This window comes from Callospermophilus lateralis, chromosome 3 (assembly GCF_048772815.1).
Source record: "Callospermophilus lateralis isolate mCalLat2 chromosome 3, mCalLat2.hap1, whole genome shotgun sequence".
Classification (NCBI taxonomy): domain Eukaryota; kingdom Metazoa; phylum Chordata; class Mammalia; order Rodentia; family Sciuridae; genus Callospermophilus; species Callospermophilus lateralis.
This window is the reverse complement of record NC_135307.1, coordinates 165,157,667-165,181,063: the sequence shown is the minus strand read 5'-3', so window position 1 is coordinate 165,181,063 and position 23,397 is coordinate 165,157,667. Positions and strand designations below refer to the sequence as shown.

Genomic DNA, 23,397 nt, shown 5'->3' with positions numbered 1-23,397 from the left:
GAAGAATTCGTTTTGAGAAGGAATTATGGACAGGACTCAGGAACTTATAACTAAAAATTACCGTGGAGCCAGGGATACTTGGATGATGAGGGTGGGAACCTGGCTTTAAGAAAAGCTTGATATGGCATAAGACATGGAATGCCAGCTCTGGTAGACCACTGGTGTTGTCAGTAGGAACTAAGGAAGAGAAACAGAAGAAAGAAACAAAAGAGAGGTGCTGGTGAAACAAGGCCCTGAGCGAAATCCCATGTGGCAAGGGTATAATATACAGCCTAGTGGATTCCTCTCCTCTTCAAAGGTGAGGTGCTGGCTGGGAGGTTCTCAGACTGTTTCTCCTGGATTTGCAGTGACTGCACCCATGCTGCTTCATAACCTTTTCCATTTTAAAGAAAAAGAATTAAAGAGAAATTACTCAGTTCCTAGTTAATTTTCAAATTAGGGATTGAGAGAAAACAGGTGATTTTAGAGGAACTATGTTGATAAGAACAAGACTTTATATAGTGGAAATTCAATTAGCCAGAATCTTTGGAGCCTGAAATGTGCTACTTGACCTACTTTCCTACCAGAGAATCCTGTATTTGTCCACCATCCAAGATAGAGACTTGAAGCCACTTGTGGCTTTTTAATGTATTTAATTTCATTTAAGCTTGAGAATTAAACCTTGAGTTTCTTATTTACACTTGCCATATTTTAGGTGCTCAGGAGCCACACATGTAGGTGGTGGCTCTCTATTGGACACCTCGCACATAGGACACTTCCATTGTCATCAAAATTTCTACCCATGGCTGGGATTGTAGTTCAGTGGTGGAGCACTTGACTCGCACGTGTGAGACACTGATCCTCAGTACCATATAAAAATAAGTAAAGTAAAGGTATTGTGTCCATCTACAACTAAAAGAAAAAAGAAAAAATTATAAAAGTTTTACTGATCACACTACTCTAGGCAAATAGATAGAACTGAGTATGTATAGTTTCCTTATCTGTAAAATGTATGTTTCTTTGTTCTAATTAGATCATTTATAGGAACCAAAAATTTTACAAGTTATTTGTGTCTTTCTCCAACAAATGTTATTGAGGGAGGTGTAAGTTTTTGCAGGTTCCTGCTTCTCAATATTTAGAAAAAAGAAAATCTAGTCATCTGGGTCAAGATCATATAGTAGTTGGTAGATCTCTGAAGGATCTTATATGCCCGCCAAATCCTGCATATTCCTTTTATAGGCTAGAGAACTGAGACTCAAGGATAAAGAGCTATTAGCTGTGCCAGGATTCAGTTCCCTGCCCTACACCACCTTTTCATTTACTCTCTGCCAAAAAGCAGGAAGGTGGCTTGTGATCTCAGACACAAGAAACCAGAGAGGGACCCCACAAACCCTTCACATTCCTCTCCTAAAATGTTATAGATGCCAACCCTGATTTCTCTCTATCAAGACTCTGCCTCTACAGCCTTCCCATCCTCATACTGGATGTGCAAATCTTAAAATGAGCTAAGCTGGAGAAATACTGGCCTGGGACTTGATGCTGGATGTTTCTTGAATATATCCTACCCTGGCCTTTTGGAGTCTAATGGAAATCAATTACAGTGCAGAGGACACATTCATTTTGTTGGCCCCAAATGAAAATCTGTGAACAGAAACCACTAAGGATTCAGATTCTTCTGCAATGGTGGTTGCCATAACAACACCTGGGCTAGCTTTACTCAGATAGTTGGCTGACTTATTGCATTACTGGAGGTTCTGATGGCAGCATCCTGTTATACAATAATTTTCATTATGTCCTGTATGTTGCTCCACTCTATAATTACTAACGTACAAGGATGAAATTTGTTAAAAGAATGATACTGAAAAAAAAAGCATTTTGTTCTTTGATGATGATTAAGTTTGGAAATAGAGTTGAGAGTTAGTTGACTGATATTATATGCCTTGAAATGCAGATGATTAAAGTAACTGTAATAGATGACATTGTGCCTGATCAGATCCCTTTTTGGAGTTGCTTAGCCCATCTACCAACTGCTAAGAATGTTGACCTTAGTTGCGGTGCTTTTCCAGAAATTTTCCCAAGCCATGGGAGTTCTCTTACCTGAAAGGTTTTTATTAAACCTCTGAAGCTCTCAGCTGACTCATCTGAAGTCACAAAAGCCCACCTTCTTTTCATCCTGGTAGAGTGACTCTCAAGAGTGCCATTTATACATAGGATCAGGCTGAGAGTGCATTTCTGCTAGAAGTACACCCAGTTTCTTCCTGTGCCCTATCCTCCCTTTCTCTATCTCCCTTTTGGATTTCTCCTGAGAGTCTACCATCAGTATATCATATGCACAGAAATCTCCTTCTCAGGCTCTTCTTGTAGGGAACCTAAGATACTAAGCATTTCAATGGTCTATTTAAATGCTGTATCATAGGAATTTAAGGTGTTTATATCCATAACATTACATGTAATTCTGCTTCAAAGTCATTAGATAAGTTCTCAAATCTGTAAATTTCAGATGAACAGTTATCCTTTCTGATTTTTAATATGCACAGTAACATTTAATGACTTTTTTTTTTTAGGCATTGAACTTATCCCTCAAGTGAGGATAGAAGATTTAAAGCAGATGAAGGTAATTTGACCATTTTGCAGACACTCTTGTATTATGCATGTTGGTAAAACCAAAATATTTTTGTTTTTCTCCAATTGCAATCATTCTGACTACAAAACAGACATACGTACACACAACTTATTTTGGAATCTCTTTTTCCCCCCACAGGCTTACTTGAAGCATTTAAAGAAACAACAGAAGGAGCTAAATTCTTTAAAGAAGAAACATGCAAAGGTACAATGTCTTTTGTGTGCATGTGTGTGTTTAATTTCATTGGCTTTCTTTTTGTGTTTCACTTTGATGAAAACCTATAGCTTCTATTTTGTGTTATGTATGGAACAGTTATTCGTAGACAAAAGCACTACTTAGGAGCTCATCCTAGCTAACCAGACAGCAGTATCTTCATTTTAACTGATTTACAATGGAATTGCAATACAGAATCCATTAGAGTTCGTTGTCACTGCTTTGTAGCCTGCATTCCTAACAATTATTTTAAAAATATAATGAAGCTTCACCCATTTCAAAATTGTTCCACTAATAATATAACTTTTAAAATCTTGGGAGAACAGTTATATAAAGCATTTGGTGACAGCCTGACTGTCGATGACTAGCTCACACAATGCCTGTAGGTTACCCTAATTCCCTGGGTCTGATAGTTCAGCACACACTGTGTGGAGGAAGAAGCTAGCAAGCTCTGTACTTCCTACCTCAATACCTGGAGAGGAAACACTTCTCATTTCCCCAACTCAGGGTTATGTAAGCTCTGCTCAGGAGCCTACTTCTGAAACATATTTATTTTTCCTTTTAACCCATAAGAAATCTTTTTGGCAATGATTGGGAGAAATTGTAAGGGTTGGTTGCAAGTTTAAGAGAACATCTGTAGGTGGGCCCAGAATTCTCCAGGTGTTGAAAAATATTCCAGCTCACAACAAGATCCTTTTTTTCCATTCTTCCATCACAAAGAAGAGAGAAAAATGCAGTCTCATTTTCCTTTCTTAACAGTGTAACACGTGCTGCTGAGGCTACTGCTGGGAGGACAGTGTTTGCCCTTTTCTGTGAAGGGCAATAAGAGCAAAAGATACTTCATTTTTTTAAATCTTTTTTTTTTGTTTGGATATACATGACAGTAGGGTGTATTTTGACATATTATACATACATGTGGTGCAACTCATTACAATTTCGATCCCATTCTTGCGATTGAACATGATGTGGAGTTATACTGATCATGTATTCATATGTGAGCATGGAAAAGTTATATTATATTCATTCCCATCCCCTCTCCCCTCATTCCCATTTGTCTAATCAAATGAATTTCCATACATCCCCTCTCTACCCTCCATTGTTATGGATTAACATTCACATATCAGAGAGAATGTGTCCATCTTTGGTTTGGGAGTACTGGCTTATTTCAATTAACATGATCTTCTCCAGTTCCATCCATTTACTGGTAAATGCCATAATTTCATTATTCTTTATAGCTGAGTAATATTCCATTGTGTATATATATATCACTTTTTCTTTATCCATTTATCTGATGAAGGGCACCTAAATTGGTTCTGTAGCTTACCTTTTGTGAATTGAGCTGCTATAAACATTGGTGTGGCTGTGTCACTGTAGTATGCTGATTTTAAGTCATTTGGGTATATACCGAGGAGTGGGATAGCTGGGTCAAATGGTGGTTCCATTCCAAGTTTTCTAAGGAATTTCCATACTGTCTTCCAGAGTGGTTGCACCAATTTGCAGTCCCACCAGCAATATATGAGTGAACCTTTTTCCCTACATCTTCGCCAATATTTATTGTTACTTTTATCCTTGATAATTGCCATTCTGACTGGAGTGAGATAGAATCTCAGTGTGGTTTTAATTTGCCTTTCTCTTATTGCTAGAGATTTTGAATATTTTTTAAAAATTATTTGTTTATTTATTTTAATAACTATATAAGACAGCAGAATGTGTTTTGATTCATTGTAGACAATTGCAGCACAACTGTTCATTTCTCTGGTTATGCATGATATAGCATTGTCCAGTCATACATGTACCTAGGGTAATGATGTCCATCCATCTCATTCCACTATCTTTCCTGCCCCCATACCTCCTCTCCTCACCTCCCCTTCCTCCTCCTTTGCCCAATCAAAGTTCCTCCATTTTTTTCCATGCCCCCTCACATTATGGATCAGCATCCACTTGTCAGAAAGAACATTTGGCCTTTTTAACCATTCATATTTCTTCTGTGACATGCCTGTTCAGTCAGTTCCTTTGATGATTATTGATTGGGTTATTTGGGGTTTTGGGTGTTAAGTTTTTGAATTCCTTGTATATCCTGAAGATTAAAGCATTAAAGACTTTCTGCTATTTCTCTAGGCTGTCTCTTCACATTCTTGATTGTTTCCTTTGCTGTAAAGAAACTTTTTAGTTTGAATCCATCCCATTTATTGATTCTTGATTTTAATTCTTGTTCTTTAGGAGTTTTATTGAGGAAGTCTATTCCTGAGCCAATAAGATGGAGAATTGGACCTACTTTTTCTTCTAGTAGACACAAGATTTCTGGTCTAATGCATAAGTCCTTTATCCACTTTGGGTGGATTTTTTGTGCAGAGTGAGATATAGGGGTTCATTTTTTACTTTGAAATGACTTCTGAGTCACTTTAAACTAACCTTGCAATTCCATTCTTTATACTTATCAAGAATTCCATTCTTTATACTTCTCCCAAGCTTCACCCCAAGGCATGCCCTGTAGTCCTGGGCTTGAGGAGTATACTGCTGAATCACTCTAGATATTAAGATGCAAAATGTATGGCCTGAAAGCCTATCACTTCTTTGAGAGTTTTTTCTCATTTGAAGTTAGCTCTAATCATGGCCTATTAATGTTCCCTATATTAGCGAATCAATGGTTCAGCAAATTTGCTGATACAGAGGTTACTTCAAATACCTGAGTTCCTAAATTCATGAGTAATTCCATTCAGTGGATTTCCTCTCCTTGCCCATTTGGGAAATACTGCATGTTTTTTAAGTGTGGGGCTCTTAGAGACAGAGATGTTTAAAGTAAGGATTTCAATTTTGTTGCTTATTTGCAATAAATAGAGTATGGAAAGGCAATATAGAGAGAGAAGAAAGGAAATAAGAGAGAATGCTAGTGAAAAGATTTTAATAATTAGGAATGAAGTTGATGCCCAAGTGCCACAGCATTATGTAACAGATTTCCCATGCATTTAAGGTGGATTTCTGTCATTGAGAATGCACCTCAATGACCTTTGGGTAGGTAAATTTTTTTGGCTTCATATAATATTTCCTTGAGGCATGACCAGGAAATATACTGGGACTGATAATAATAACGACAATTACAGCAGCTACAATTTTTCCATGTTTTCCAGGTGTCAAACTAGGACATTATGTGCATTGTCTCATTCAATGAGCCTTTGTTTGCACATTAGGTAATTAAGGACTAGTGAGGTTGAGCAATTTAACTAATGTTTCAAAGTTAAGGAACAAGAAAGCTGATAATTGAACCCAAATTACCTGAGTCTAGAACTCATACTCCTTATTTCCTTTTTATTTTTTATATTTATTTTTTTGGTACTGGAGATTGAACCCAGGGACACTTAATCACTGAACTACATTCTTAGTTCTTTTTATTTTTATGTTTGTTTTTTTTGAGATAGGGTCTTGCTAAGTTGTTTAGGACCTCACCAAGTTTCTGTGAACTTGGAATCCTCCTACCTCACCTCCTGAGTCACTAGGAATATAGGCGTGCACCTCTGTGCCTGACTTTATTGCATTTTTCTATGTAGGATTTGGATGCTTCGCTAAATGAACAAGTCCACTCTCATTGGGTCAAATGCAGTGACAACACATGGGATGTTGAGGAAATTCCCTATTTACTTGGACAGTGTTGATGTACTAGTTATCTTGATGGTTACTGAGGAAGATTATATCCAAACTTGAAGGTTAACTACAGGATGAAGATAGAATAGTGGAGCAAACATGAGACTACCATTTGCTAATGAAAATGGCTTGTGATCTCTTGATAGGATACTGAGAAGACAGGAATAGTGACCATTAGAGTCCCAAGTGACATAAAGATGTTCATTAAAACCTCTATGTTTTGAAAAAAAGGTAATGGTCAATTGCTTTTGACCCTCTGAATACAGCTGGTAATCTAACTCCTACTTGTCTCTCACTTTCTAGAACCATCTATTCAATTTGAACTAGAAACTAGGATAATGGTTTTCATGTGTCCAACAGATGAGACATGCATAAAGCAGAACTAAGCAACAGTAATTCTACCTGAACCCATGACTCCTTGGGGTCCTGAGCAAGGGTCATTTCATTAAGAGAAGGGCATGCTTTTCAACTTTTTAAGATGATCAGATCCTTAGAGCAAAAAAAAATTAAAACCCAAAGTTAGGTCCTCTGGGTATAGTCTAAGAAGAAGAATAGCTGGGTCAAATGGTGGTTCCATTCCCAGTTTTCCATACTGCTTTCCAAATTGGCTACACCAATTTGCAGTCTCACCAGCAGTGTATGAGTGTACCTTTTTCCCCGCATCCTCGCCAGCACTTGTTGTTGTTTGTCTTCATAATGGCTGCCACTCTTACTGGAGTGAGATGGTAACTTAGAGTAGTTTTAATTTGCATTTCTCTGATTGTTACAGATGATGAGCATTTTTTTTTGTATATTTGTTGATTGATTGTATATCCTCTTCTGAGAAGTGTCTGTTCAGGTCCCTGGCCCATTTATTGATTGGATTTGTTTTTTTGGTGCTTGTCTTGTGGACACAGCCACATCAATGTTTATAGCAGCACAATTCACAATAGCTAAACTGTGGAGCCAACCTAGATGTCCTTCAGTGGATGAATGGATTAAAAAATGTGGCATTTATACACGATGGAATATTATTCAGCAATAAAAAAGAATAAGATCATGGCATTTGCAGGGAAATGAATGGCATTAGAGAAGATTTTGCTAAGAGAAGTTAGCCAATCCCAAAAAACAAATGTGAATGCCTTCCCTGATATAAGGAGGGTGACTCAAAATGGGGTTGGGAGGAAAAGCAAGGGAGGAAGATTACCCTAGATAGGGAATAGGGGTGGGAGGGAAAAGGAGGGAGAAGGAGAATAGCATGGATAGTGAAAGGAGACCCTCATCACTATACAAAATACATGTATGAAGATGTGAATTTGGTGTCAACATACCTTATACATAATCAGAGATATGATAAATTATGATATAATGGTGTATTAAGAGTTGTAATGCAAAAATAAATAAATAAATATTTTTTTAAAAAAGCTAGGTGAATTTCTGCAATAACATTAGGAAAAAAACTGCAATTCAAAGGCTATAGGGGCCAGGCAGGAATTAACTAAAGGAAGTTGACCAGGTCTAAACTCAAGAAAGGTCAGAAATGCTCATGCATGTTCAAGGGCAAATGAGACTCATCTCCTACCGTTGGTGTCTCCAGAGTATATGGGCCAATTGGGTTTTCTAACAAAGAATCATAAAATCTTATACATGAATTTCCTGCTCTTTTAATATTGGCCTCTAATTCAGTGTCTTCTTGAAACACTATGTAGGCCATAAAAAAAAAAAAAAAAAAAAAAAAAAAACCCTAAAAATGATACCTGTAGGCTGGATGCAACCCTTGGGTTACCAGTATCAACTTTAAATGAGTCAAATAAAATACTCAAGAAACCTACTAAAATCTGCCATTCCTATAAAGCTTCTGGTGGAAAAATTTGATTTTTGCTATGCAAGACTGCTCTTGAACTCATTAACTGTAATTCATGCTAAGACCTCAAGAACTGTTAGGAAGCTGAAAGGGACAAAGACACAGAAGCCACCCACAGTCAGCCTGTTGGTTATCTCCAAGTTGCATGCTGTGCTACCATGAGTTAACTCAGATTTTTAGTGCCATCCGTGGTGTGATAATTCACCTCCATAGTGACATGGGTCACAGGAATGAATGGCAGCAGTAAATTTCTTAAAAGATGAATTTTCTTTTCTTAACTTGAATGAGAAACATATACAAATTTTGCCAAAAGTTATGCATTATTTCCCCTCCCCATATATCTCAAAATTAATTTTGGTATTCTTGATCTGAATGAATAAAAAACAATTAGGATTCTTTGATAATGTCTTATGATTTCATTAAGGTGCAAAAGACTAAAATAAATGATAGAATATTTTTGAGCTAAAATGGGCTTAGAGAACATTTTCTTGCTCCTTGAACATATGGAGTGGGAAGTTGAGGCTTGACCCAGAGTCAAATGGCAATCAATAATTAGGATCCCTCTTTCTTCCTAAAAAAAAAGTGTTGTCTAGGGACCAAATCATCCTGAAACACTTCAGTAATCCCTGCCTACCACATAAGGGTAGAGTTTTGAGTCCAGAGAGAAACACAGAGATAATCTTTTAGGACCAATTTCCTTCTTAACTTCTGTTAACCATAATCAATTTAATCCAGTATTCTAATTTTTCAAATTATTTGTACATACATTAGCTAAACTTAATTTTTTTAGCCCTACAAAATTAACACACATGCTAACCAACCATGATGACTTCCAAATCTTAGAGGACTAGGAACGGAACATTTTAGTAAGGGTTTCACCCTCCACCCTGCCCAAGAACATGTGAAAGTATTTTCAAGGACATATCAGTGGGCTAAGCTTGTGGGAAAGGTTTTTTGATTAAATTAATCTGATTCCCAAGTCACTCTCAGTATATCATCATGGGTATTGAGTAGTATAAATAGATTTGTATGTCATTGTATTTTGAGTAGGGTATATGAAATATGATTTATATTAGATTTACTTTGAACCCAAATAACTCTATGAAGTGTGTATCACTATCCCAATTATGAAGCTGAACAGACTTGTTCCACAACTTGAGACTGAGAAATCTATATTCTCAACCCACTTAATGCCAGTTTGCAGAAGCTCTCACTGAAGTGTGTTTATAACACAAAGGTGTACACATTGCCAATACAGCAATATTAAGGCTTGTCCCAAGTACAAATTAAACAAGACAGTATTGCATATAACAATCTGACCCTAAATCCACAGGAAGATAACATCACTTTTGTGCCCATTAAGTTCCTTTTCTTGGAACCTTCCAACCAGCACCATCCTCCTACCCTTCCTCTCCCAGAGAGTGGCCTTGTGCATCAATGCATTTATGTATAAATGAATTATAGATCCAGTCCTGTGTTAATTCACTAAGAGAGCTGGGGAATTAAAGTTTCATTAAAGTTAAAAAATCCCTTTCCCCTTTTTATGTCATGAATCTTTAAAATAGACATCCATGCATTCAGGTTGCTTAAAGTCATGCCTAACTTAGGAAGAAAAGTAATTTGTTTTTAAATTGTCATTGAATTTTTAAAAAGGCAAAAGGAAATATGACTCTAGTAGTAGTTCTACAAACTGAACAACACCTGTCCATTCCAGTCAAAAGCACCACCCCACTTCTTAAGAGCCAGACTAATCTGTTTCATCAAATATCATTTAGAGGTGGAGGTCACTGGTGGTGCTGGATTATTCCTGAGCTGCAAAAGAAATCTGATTTCATATATGTCACTGGCCGTAGTTACTGCCTTTCTCATTGTCCAGGAGGAAATAAGGTTTGTAGAGAAGTGATTTCTATTTTCAAAGCATTGCTGCTTTAATTTCAGTGATTAAATGAAGCGGATCGGAAAACATTTTAAACATCTGTAAAACTGAAGGCTAGAAGTCCTGAATGCTCTCATCATCCTCATGAGTATATTTGAAAAGAAAGTCAGTGAATATACCTAGTGATGTCAATTCAGATTCAGCTGATGGGGACAACCTGGGGTGGAACAATGCTATTCAAGACAATCCAAAATGTTCCAGGTGTTTAGAATCCATTTCACATAATTTCTTCTCTTTTGCAAAATATACATATTTATTTATATATGTGTGTGTGTGTGTGTGTGTGTGTGTGTGTGTGTATAGTGGTTGCACTTTAGGGTTTGAAGACTGGCGTGTAGAAGGTACAATAGAGCAGTCTCCAGGATAGCAGGAGATGAATAGGTAGGAATCGTATGAAAACATGAAGCAAAGACTTTGAAATGTTTGGCACTGCCCGCCCTGAGCAGGGTTGCTTTTTGAGGTCAGTGTGTTCATTAGATAGGTTGGGGCTTCCTGGCTGGGCATGCCCTGGAACAGAAAATTTGCATGGGAAATGTAGTTCTCAGACTCAGTTACTTTTTCTTTGACTTTCCAAAGACCCTGCAAAAGCTGGTGAAATGATGCCAGCCCAATGGTATTAAGTACCAGCCATGATAAAAGTCCAACTCATAACAGCAAATTCTTCTTCTTCCAGGAGCACAGTACCATGCAGAAGTTACATTGCACGCAAGTTGACAAAATTGTGGCACAGTACGACAAAGAGAAATCCACTCATGAGAAAATCCTGGAGAAGGCAATGAAGAAGAAGGGGTAATGCTGCTTATTTTCTTCTGGATACTTTTTCACTTTTTATATTTTACTTTTTCCCACAGTACAGCTGCTTGTTTATGCCAAGGAAGAACTTAGTGTTGGCTCAGTTTTTGTCATTAAAAAGAGCTCCTGAGAAATGAGTCTCATTCATTTTTCACACCCTAGCATCCAAACAGGGCAAGGCATCAGTCCATTTAACCTTGGTTTAGGAACCTTTCTCAACAGAAGCCCTGAAACCTACTCATTCATTGTAATTAGATCTAATACAAAAAAGAAATCTTAGCCACAAGTAATGGAAAAGAAAATACTTTTTATTCTGAGAATTGGTTTCACTTTTTATTTTAGGAATAATGTTAAACTTACAGAAAAGTTTGCAAAAATACAGAATTACCCCCTTCTGTGTAACTCCACTTCCTGTTATTTCAGTTCCTGTGGTCAACCGCAGTCCAAAAATATTAAATGAAAATATTCTAGAAATAAGCCTTAAATTTAATTAACTTTCATTACAGTATATAGTTCTAATTGTTCTATTTTAATTTTAGTTTCTGTCGCTGATACTTTACTGTACCTAATTTATAACTTAAGTTTTATCATAGGCATGTAGGTATAGAAAACGTAATACAGTTGAGTTTGGTACTCTCTGTAGTTCCAGCCATTCACTAGGGGTCTTGGAACTTGTTTCCTGTGGATAAGGGAGGACCACTGTAGTACAGAGAAATCCCATATGCCCTTAAGGTAGCTTCCCCAAAGGTCCACATCTCATATAACCACAGTACAATGATCAGAGTATGAAATCCACATTGGAATAATACCACTCGTGAAACTCTGTTGCTCTTTCAGGTTTCTCCAGATTTCCCAATAATTCTGTTTTGCTTTTCTGGGATCCACTCTGGAATTGCACATTGCATTTACTTTCTTCTCAGTCTCCTCCAGTCTATGATAGTCTCTCCCTTTCAATTTGCAAGAGTTCTGCTCAGTTATTTTGTAGAATGTCTCTCCTTTTGGATTTAATGTTTTCTCATGATTGGAGGGAGGGCATGCATCTTTGGACAGCACACCCAGAAGCGATGCTGCTTCCTTGCCAGCTCTTGATGTCAGGGGTACGTGATGATCTATCTCATTGACAGTGATGTTGACCTGGATCACTTGGTTGAAGTGGTCTCTGATAGATTTCTACACTGTAACATGCACTGCTTTTCCCTTTACCATTAACCTGCATCTTCAGGAAGATACTGTGAGACTAACACACATTCTGTTTCTCTGGGGAATTGTTTTGGGTCCAGTCTTGTCTTCCTTCAGTAGATTTCCTTCAAATTCTACCCTCCTTCCTCAAATCCCTGCCATCTTCTAGTCTTTCACAATCTTTGGAGCGTGAGAAAAGCAGAAAAAAGAATTACTTTTCCTTTCTCTTGATTCTTTCTTTTCTTTTTGAAATCCACTCAAGATATACCTACAAAACTAACACTCTGAAAACAGAACCAATTACATTTATGTACGATTTCTGGTTCCAGAGATCTAATTTTATGACACGAAATCAATATAATTTGCTTGAGGAGTAAGTAGTAGGTAATTACATACACCGTCCTAATGTCAAGCCTCATCTTTTGAGAGGTAACTTCATATTGATTACAGCTTTATTTTCTAGAAAAATACAAATTAGACATAACTACAGAGCATTAGCATTACGCATAGTGTGCCTTTTGTTTTTGCTGTTGCTTTCACCGTGTATCATCGCAGAAGAACCAGGGCTTTGAAAACATTTCGACACGTATTTAAGTGAGTCAGGCACAGCTCATGGCTTTTGTGACCATATTGGTGGTGAATATGATACATTTTGAGAAGCTGTGACTGTTTAGACTTCTGGCTACATTAGCAGCTTTTATTTGACATATTTATTTATATATCTATTGGTAATCTGTTTTCTTATTTTCAATGAAATTTTAAACCAAAAAGTGAAAGGGAGGTAGACAGATCCAAATGACATGTTTTAAGAAGGAAATTTTGGAGAACTTTAAGGTCCTCTCCAAGAATAAGCATTTGAATTCACAAGTCAACTTTTCCCAGAAATGATCTATGTATATTTTTAATGACTATATTGGAATTTTTTTTAAAACCAGAATCTTTATGTAGGAGATATTAGACTGGAGCATCATCTTGTCTTTGTTAAAAAGTATTTGACAACTTTCTAAATCAACAACACTGCGTCTAGAAAACAAAGATGTATCTTTACCTTGTTATTGTTCTTACTCCCAAAGGTTCAATGGAGTCAAAGTGACATTTCATAGTTTTTCCTCCTAGGACTCTTAGTGCCCTGGTCAGCCTTGGAGGTCTTGGAGGTCTCTCAACAAATGAATCTTGTAGACAAGATGATAGAATCTATAGACTTTATAGATTTCTTCTTTAAAAAAATATTTTTAGTTGTAGATGGACATAATACCTTTATTTTGTTTATTTAGTTTTTTTATGTGGTGCTGGGGATCAAATCTAGTGCCTTAGGCATGCTAGGCAAGCACTCTAACACTGAGCCACAACTCCAGCACTATAGATTTCTCCTTGAGCCCCATGTTGCCAAACACATGGCCTCAGGGCTCTGCACAGAGAACATTTTTTCCCCAATACTTAAAATAATAGAAGTCTAAATAATACACTAAACATCACTTCAGCTGGGTGCAGTGGCACACACCTGTAATCCCAGCAGCTCAGGAGGCTGAGGCAGGAGGATCGTAAATTCAAGGCCAGCCTCAACAACTTAACAAAGCCCTAAGCAATTTAGGAAAACCCTGTCTCAAAAAATAAAAAGGGCTTAGAATGTGTTTCAATGGTTAAGCATCCCTGGGTTCAATACCTAGGTCAAAAAAACAAAAATTAACTTCAAAAATCAGACATCATATACTCTCTTCTGGAGAGCTATATTCTAAGCAGAGTTCCCAAGTGTCACTAACCATGGTATCAAGGTTGTTAAGATTATTGACTATAAACAAGTTGGGAAGACATCCAGGAATGGGGAAACTGGTTATGAAGTCCTTGGAAATTTCTTAAGCAGAATTCATTTCTGAAGCAACTATAAACCATCTGTTCGACATAGGATTTTCCAACTTTATGATGGTATGAAAACAAGATAGCTGACTAGAAACCCTACTTTTTAAAAATTTGTTTTAATTAGTTACACATGACAGTACAATGATCTTGACATATCATGCATTTGAATCAAATGGGGTATAATTTCTCATTATTCTGAGTGTACAGGTTGCAGAATCACATTGGTCATACAGTCATGTATATACACACAGTAATAATAATGTCTATTTTATTCTGCTGTCCTTCCTACCCCCCTTCCCCTTCCCTCCCATCACTTCTCTCTACCCAATCTAATGGGACACACTTTTTCCCCCTCACATCGTCATACATGTACTCTGTATAACAATGAGGGTCTCCAACCTTCTTCTGTGCAACTCCCCTTCTCCCTCCCTTTCCCTCCCACCTCTCTTCCTTATTTAGTGGTAATCTTCTTCTCATGCTCTTCCTCCCTATCCCATTTTGAGTCACCCCCCCTTATATCAGAGAAGACATTTGGCCTCTGTTTTTTTAGGGATTGGCTAACTTCACTTACCATAATCTGCTCTAATGCCTCCATTTCCCTGCAAATGCCATGTTCTTGTTATTTTTTAGTGCTGAGTAATATTCCATTGTGTATAAATGCCACATTTTTTTAATCCATTCATCCCTTAAAGGACATCTAGGTTGGTTCGACAGTCTAGCTATTATGAATTGTGTTGCTATAAACATTGATGTGGCTGTGCCCCTGTAGTATGCTCTTTTTAGGTCTTTTGGGTATAGTCCAAGAAGGGGAATAGCTGCGTCAAATAATGGTTCCATTCCCAGCTTAGAAACCCTACTTTGAATTTCAGATTTCAGTCGTTGCCTGGGCTAGTAGCTTGCCATGCTGGGCAGCAGCCACCAGACAGACACACCATCCAAGGGGAAATATTTGACTCCACAGTGGACAGTACTAAGCCAAGATGTTTGAGAGGTTAGATGAATGAGATGCATTTTCGACTTACAATGAATCTAGCAGATGTGACCCCATCATAAGTCAAGACTCACTTGTAAAAGGTTTCCTTACTTTGCCTACTCAGTGAAGGGAATGATTGAAATGGCGGCGGGATCTAAAAGTGCTCAGCAGCTGTTGCCTAATGATATGATAACTAGGTCTCTCCTGTGTTTTCTACTCAACATCTTTAAGGTAGCAGGGAAAAGATGAATGGGAAAGAACAGGAAGGATGAGATGAAGTTGAGGATATTCAAAACTACAGAAATTATTTTATGTAGCCAGAAAATAAATGAGATGATGCAACATGTGAAAAAAGAGCAATCCTGATTTTTAATATCATAGGAGTGCTTAGCTTATGTCCAGACCTAAGACCATTGAATACCATGTATCATTGCACTTACTGTGAAAGATATTGTCTAGAAAAAGGCAGGACAGTGTTTCAGTAATACTGAAGCTCACTGAATAACAGACTAGAAAAGAAACATACTGGGTGCCAACCCCGAAGAAGGAACAGATTTGATGAAAGATGTTGAATTTTTAGAGTAATGCATCTTTCAGAGGAATGCTCAATTAATAATATAATGAAACATTCTGACTTGGGTTGTAATAGAAGAGAACATAATTGCTGAAAACAGAAGCTCAGGACTTGTTCTTGTTTTAGCATCAATATGGAAAGGAAAACATCATCATTGAAATATGCAGTAATGGTTGCTGGGCAATTGCCTAGCATCTATTTCTTACAATTGAATAAGAAGCAGAAATTACCCTGTGATGCCAAGAAAGGCTATTTTCTTCCTCATTGGCATATATAAAAAAAAAAAAATCTGGCTTTACAACCAAAATGTAAGAATTAAAAATTCACTTCCAGGATAAAGACCTATTTTCCAGTTTTCATCCCAAATAATATTTTATTGAACAAATGAAAAAGAGCTTGAAGAAAAATAGGAACCAAAATGGAAACTCTGACAACAGACCCTTAACAATGAAATAATTGCTAGGTCTGGAGCATCTCTTTGTGTAGCAGTTGAATTGAGTAATCATGATACAGATAATATTTTGTAAGGTGAGAATCTATTACTAGAAGAACTGCCGCCCAATGAGCCATAGCATTCCAGTTTTGATGAATATATTGTTCCAAAGGCCCAAGGGAATTGGGAGAGATCTAATTTATTGCATGCATTTGCAATTTTCCATTTTCAGGGGAAGTAATTGTCTTGAAATGAAAAAAGAAACAGAAATTAAAATTCAGACCCTGACATCTGATCACAAATCAAAGGTAAGGAAATGCCCATTTTTATACAGAAGATCCTTGGTAGTTTTTTAAGTTTTTTTTAGTTTTAATACCAATCAGAAATAATAGTAGCCTGCATCTGGTCTGGGAAGAAATGAGATCCAGAGATGGCATTGGCCACAGATTTATTGGTTTTGAGAAGAACCACTTCATGGAACATGTTTTTGTCTTATCTATGGAAATATGCTAACAAGATTTATTTTCCCTCATTCTTAGTCCTCATGTGAAATCATACATAGAGAGACCAGAAGGAAATACTCTATAAAATACAGAAGGTAGAAGTAACAGAAAACGTATGAAAGAAAACCACTCAAATTGGATGTTGAGTACCCGTTGGATACTTATTCCATCCTGCTGTAGAAATTTGGAGTGAGAAAAATTGAGCGTCAGTGTACTAAGAGATGAACACAATCCCTTACATTTCCCCCAAGACAGGAAAAAATAAATTGAGAGACCGTACTTAAGGTTATGGGTATTTGGAGACCTAAATGCTAAGACTCAATGAAAAGCAGAAACAGTTCTTCCAGCAATATTAAGTTTACAAGAAAAAAAAATCTGTGAGTCTGATAGAATTCGTATGCAGGCCTCACCTCTGGGGATTGGCTGGCTGCTGGCTGTCGTTTTCTTCTTGACCTCTCAGCCTCCATCAGGCTAGCACAGGTTGCCACAGGGTGCCAAGCATAACAGAAGTATAAGCACTGCCCAAGCCTCTGCTTGCATCATGTTGGCTCTTCTCTCATGGGCTGGAGGAAGTCAGAAAGCCAGCCAAATTCAAGGATATGGAGGAATAGACTCTAGCTGTTGACAAGAGGAACATTGGTACCACATTGCAAAGAGGGGAGGACATCTACCTGCGCATGTATTAGGGAGGATGCAGTAAGTCATGATCCAGAAATAATTATGCCACAGCTGTCTGTTCAGACCTGTTACATGATGAAAACAAAGCAGGTAAAGCATGAATTCATGGAGAGAATACTGGTGAAATTGATAAAGGAGCCCCAGGACCAGACACACCAGAGCATGAGCAAGTTAGGCAGTGAAATAATGGGTCCCACTTAAATATTTACAAAGTGCTTGATTTATGTTAATAGGCAATGACTTCCTAATTCCCCTTGATTAGTATTTTTATTTTTATTTATTTGTTTACTTATTCTTTTGTAGTTATAGGGGTGAGAGGGATCTGCCGTGCCATGAATACTGTTTTGCTTTCAGTTTGTACCTGATCTATGAGCATTCTAGATTACCACATCTCCTTTCCACCAAATAGGTCAAAGAGATTGTAGCACAGCACACAAAGGAGTGGTCAGAAATGATCAACACCCACAGTGCTGAAGAGCAAGAAATACGGGACCTGCACCTTAACCAGCAGTGTGAACTACTGAGAAAGCTACTAATCAATGCTCACGAGCAGCAAACCCAGCAGCTGAAACTGTCCCATGACAGGTAGGAGAGTCAGCCATTTCCAGAGTAAACTGCTAGTTTTTAAGAGGTTGGTTGGTTATAGGTGCACGTGTCTGTGCACACATGTGTGCACATGTGCGTGCACATGCACACTTGACATACAATGTTAAGCCTTTATGTACATTCTTATCATATAGTTGGTGTGAACAAGGTGAACTACAAGAAATGGCTTCTGCCATCAGAGAGCTTACAATTATTGGCAAGATGTTACATTCACATGAAAAGTTAAATGAAATTGCAAGTAATATATGATACATACTACAAAATGTCACAGAAACTAAGGGCATCCAGCCCAAAGGTGCTCTACATGCTCTGAGTGATCCTGAAGGCTTTATAGAAGTAGGGCTGGAATTGGCCTTTGAAAAATGATCCAGAAGAAGAAAAAACACTGAGGGAGAAAAGACCAACCAGTAGAGCTCCCAAAGTTATTCTCATCACTCAGTTACTGACTTGGGAGCAAACCTCCTCTCCTCTTCTTCACATTATTAGGATTCTGTGAATGTTAGGAAGACAGGCCTGGTCAAACACAGCAAAAATATATATATATAAGTAAATATTGTATTTGAAATATCGCACAGGTTGAGCTGGACTTGCCCCTGGAAAGAAGTGTTTGTGTCAATCACATCTGTTCACCACAGCTTGCCTACAGCTCGCTCTCTTCCTTCTTAAGCCTGCTATATGCCACAGTTGGAGCATGTTGATGTCCACAAAGAATAAAAAATACAAACATTATACAAATAAACAGCATGCTTTTAAAAATGTCAACTGCATAAATTCTTGAGTTTCATGCCCAAGTTCCTAGCCCTGTTTTACAGTGATAGAAACTTCCATGGAGAAATCTATCTATCTATCTATCTATCTATCTATCTATCTATCTATCTATCTATCTATCTATCTCTTTTTTCTTCCCAGTGGTGGTGCAGGGGATTGAACCCAGGGCCTTGTGCATGCTAGGCAAGCACTCTAAAGCAACAGCAGCGTTTTAAGTTTTTTTTCTAAAGTGCCTGGTGGTTGAGTTTCATTTTTACTGTTACAACTGTTGTTCTTGTTTACGTAAACACTTGTCAGCAACATTTGGTCATCAATGAGTTTTTGTTAAATGAATGAATGACTAAAGAGATAAAGAAATGGTCAATTTACCAACAAGTTATGGAAAACTTTGAGAGCAATTTCCTTGGACCCAGAGTCTCTCTGCTTATTCCTGCTGCTGTGGCTCTAAGGTAGCTGACTAAAGAACTCTCAGAGTTGTCCATTGTTTTTGATGCAGAGCAAATCACTGTACTTAGCAGATTCCTTGGATGTCTGATGCCAAGCATGGTTTTAAATTTTCCATAGGTTCCAGAAAAAAGTCTGTGCACTCAGATTCATTTTCATATTCTAAATTCTATATCCTTATTGTACATACAGATAACCTAAATACAGGAATGCTCTTTAGGCCCACCGGCACACACTCATGCACCCAGTGATCAATCACTGTAAAAAAGGTGCTTTTCTGTGCCAACATGAAACCGTTTATTTTCTTTCATTCCCACAGACTGTCAGCAAAGGCACTTCTTGTGAGGGTTAGAGCACTCTTTCTCTCTTCCAGCCCATCTGGTCTCAAATAATGTTGGGCTAAGTTACAAATGCTTGCATTTATGGACAAAGATGTCTCATCTTTACAGGCCACCACTGTCACTCCACCACTAGGTGGCCCACTGCCCCTCAGGGATCTACAAGAGTTGGGAGTTCTTCCCTCCTTTTCTAAAATATAAAAACGACTTGAGAAGATCAAAAATGAGAATAATAAGTGGGCCTTGTTCTGTTATCACAGATACAATTTGTTTTTTGTTAACTTTTATATTTTTAAAATTATAGTTAAACATATATAACACAAAATGTAACATTGTAGCCATTTTTAGGCAGGTGGCATCAAGTACATTGACAATGTCGTGTACCTGTCATGGCCACCCATTTCCAGAACTTTTTCATCTTCTTCAAATGAAACTTTTAACATGAACTCTCCATCCCTTTCCCCCTCTGTCTTTCGTACACAGGGAAAGTAAGGAAATGAGAGCCCACCAGGCCAAGATTTCTATGGAAAACAGCAAAGCCATCAGCCAAGACAAATCTATCAAGAATAAAGCAGAACGGGAAAGGTAAGTCTAAGCACGCTCACGGGAGAAATAGATCCTGACTTGAAGACACAGTCGCAGCAACGTTTGTGTGTGTGGACACACATACTCATCTGAAATATAAAATGCTAGTGTGTTCTGGCTAGGAGTTCAACTATTATAGCTACTATTGAGATTTATTATTATTTGCTGTAGAACAGTATTCTACAAAGTTTCTGAATGTTTACTACAACCAGTAAAATAAGTGTACTTTCAGAATATGTGTGCTTATTTACACACAAAATTTTATAAAATTTGACATAATGATATAACTCCAAAACATCCTTCCCATGTTTCATTGGGTCAGCTTGCAAGGATCTCACCTGCTTGGATGTAAGTACACTCTGGATGGGACTGTTCTGATAGCAGGAGGGCAGCCTTCTTCCCTTGATTTGAGATGTTCTTGACACCACGGATCACATTTTTTTTTCCTTTTCCCAGGGATTATCTTAAAAGCTCACATCCAGTTTTCTGGTTTGCCCTTATGTTAGGAGGGTTTTCTGGAAAGAGAGATAAAGACAGGAATCCAGGGGTCTTCAGCAGTGGGATATTGGGAAAGCACTATGGAGCCAGGGCAGGCCTCAGTAAGGCTGCGGTCCCAGCCAGAGTCCCCTGGTAGCCTGACCCAAAGCTCCATATTATACCTTGCACCCAGATGTGTCTCCCTTTGAGGCAAGGCTATCTGGTTTTCATATTCCATATTGATCAGTCAGGCTGCCTGGGAAAGGCCGTGTGTCTTTTAATGAAGGTGACAGGTGGAAGCCCTTTAACTGCAGCTGGTAAAGGGGCATCTGAGGGGCATCAATCATCATGTTACCCAAGAGAGGGAGTTAACAGCACCTGGTAAACAGTGATCCCAGATAACACCTTCAGCTCTTCTGCTCACCACCCATCTCTGAGTATGCTAATCAAGAGGCTGGCTTAGTGCTTACGGACAGCAGGGTTCCTTGTCCTAGAGGAATGATACATAACCAGAGGTGATCTTCTGGCAGTAGTCCATGTCCCATCAAAAGATTATTTTATGCCCTGCAAAGTACAGAACACAGTGACGATTTGCTCTTGGGGATAAAACAGAAACATGAGCGAGGGTTTCAGGTCATTCATCACCCTGTGAGCCATAGGCTGAGCAGTTAAAGGATTGGAAACTACAAAGTAGATCCTCCGCATGTCCCTCCCCTGCTGCCTGGCCTTCTGTGGATGCTCACTGGACACCTGATGTTTCCTTCTTGTTTTGAACACATCAGGACTGCTGTCCAACTACTTGGTGCTACTGATTTTTAAAACACACTTCAATTATTGAATGATGCTAAATCATTCAATTATCAAACTATGATAAAATATAAAACTTAGTGCCATCTAGCACATTTCTTGTGCTGAAATTTTGTTACAATAAATACTAATTAGAAATAATGGACCCAGGGGCTGGGGTTGTGGCTCAGTGGTAGAGTGCTTGCCTAGCATGTGCGAGGCCCTGGGTTGGATCCTCAGCACCACATAAAAATAAATAAATAAAGTAAAGGTATTATGTACAACTACAACTAAAAAATAAGTATTAAAAAAAAGAAAGAAAGAAATAATGGACCCAAAATGTGATAGGAAATTCCACAGTAATTTTGACCTGAAAATGAATTTCCTTTCCCACACTTCTCTGTCGATGTGGAGTAGTAAATAAGAAGGCTCTAGGGAGGTTTTCAATCATTTGTACCACTGCTTATATGCAGCATGATGTCATGGTATCTTTCTGGTTCTTGATTATTAAAAGGTGCCAGTTTCTGGATGTTATTCTCAAATAAGTAACTTGTTGTAAGTATCTTAGATGAATGAAAATGGCACGATCTTCTTCAGCTCAAAAACATAAAATATCTTAGCCATGATTTAAAAAAAAAAAACATTATAAATTTGAATTGTTTTAGACTTTCCAAAGTGAAATAAATAGTTCAACATGATAAAATTTACTAATTGCTATATATATATATATATACATATATATATATATATATATTTCAAAATATATTTTTGAAAAAAATATATTTTTTTCAAATATATTCCAAAGTGGATATTAGTTCAACAGGTCAAATTATCTTCAATTATGAGTCACAGCTAACTTAAATAAGCAAGTTTTTAAAAATATTTCCTGTATTTTGACTTATATTTATTCTTATAATTTTGTATGCAGTGATAGTTGGTTCCCCAAATCAAAAAATTGCTATATTTAAAAAATAATAATAATAATTTCTGTATGACAAATGGTTAATTACCTTCCAAACACACATACTCTGTTTGTTTGAGTATATTTCCATTTTACCATGCTGCTGAGAAATAAAATTAAAACTTTATCATAGCACTAAGAAAGACATAGGGACAGAAAAACTATTCTATTCCTGATTCAAAAACATTTCGACAGAAATTGCACAGCATTTATAACTGAATTGGTAAAGCAAGCACTATGTATTGATAGGTTTAAGGTGGCTAAGGTGATGTTTAGGTAAAAAGTGGAGCTGGATGCATGTATTTTTAAAGGTGTGAAAATCAATGAACTAAACTGTTGAAGAAGGTGTAAAGGTCAAGAAACAGAGTAAATCCAAAGATCTCAAATGGGACAAAATAACAAATAAAAAAGCAGAAAGTACTGAAATAGAACAAAAAGCAATGGAGAGCATCCACAAAAACAAAAGCTTGCGTAAATTTTCAGCAAGACAAATCAAGATGAAAAAGAGAAAACACAAATTGGTGCTACTGGGAAGGAAAGGAGAAATTAACTGCAGAGACAATAAATATTTTAAAAACTCAAGGCTACTAGAGACAATGAACTTAAAAACTTAGGTGGAGTGGAGAAGAACCTAGAAAAAAAAATGCAAATATTCACATCTGACTGAAAATGGGGAAAACTTGAACAGACTTAATAACTGTTACCAAAGTTCCTCAAGTTGTAGGTCAATTTTGTCATAAAAAACACTCCACTCACCAATAATCAGGGAAATGACAATTAAAACAATAGCATAGCCAGGCGCAGTGACGCATACCTGTAATTCCAGTGGCTCCAGAGGCTAAGGCAGGAGGATCTCAAGTTCAAAGCCAGCCTCAGCAACAGCGAGGCACTAAGCAACTCAGTGAGACCCTGTCTCTAAATAAAATATAAAATAAGGCTGAGGGTGTGGCTCAGTGGTAGAGTGTCCCTGAGTTCAATCCCTGGTACCCTCCCCCCCAAAAAAATAGATTTGCTCATTTCAGAAGACCATATCCTAGCACCTGGAAAGTCTAGGTATGTGTATATATATACATATACATACACATATATATATGAATGAAACCACTAACTTTATTTATTCAACTGACATTTCTTGTGTCAAGTATTGCAGGGCCCTATGTATCAGGTCATTATGGCATTGTTTGAAAATAACTTAGTTTTGTTAATAAAC

At 37.5% G+C, this 23,397-nt stretch overlaps 1 protein-coding gene across 9 annotated transcripts in view; it reads left to right on the top strand.

Moving 5' to 3' along the window:
* The window catches only part of Plcb4 (phospholipase C beta 4), a 375,572-nt gene that overhangs the window by 344,078 nt on the left and 8,097 nt on the right, over positions 1-23,397 (top strand). For all 9 annotated transcript variants that reach the window (XM_076851531.2, XM_076851528.2, XM_076851536.2 and 6 more), the window contains 6 exons: positions 2,544-2,593; positions 2,741-2,806; positions 10,907-11,022; positions 16,274-16,349; positions 17,632-17,807; positions 19,862-19,963. In XM_076851531.2, coding sequence (XP_076707646.1) covers positions 2,544-2,593; positions 2,741-2,806; positions 10,907-11,022; positions 16,274-16,349; positions 17,632-17,807; positions 19,862-19,963 — 586 coding nt within the window. The remainder of the gene's footprint in view (positions 1-2,543; positions 2,594-2,740; positions 2,807-10,906; positions 11,023-16,273; positions 16,350-17,631; positions 17,808-19,861; positions 19,964-23,397) is intronic.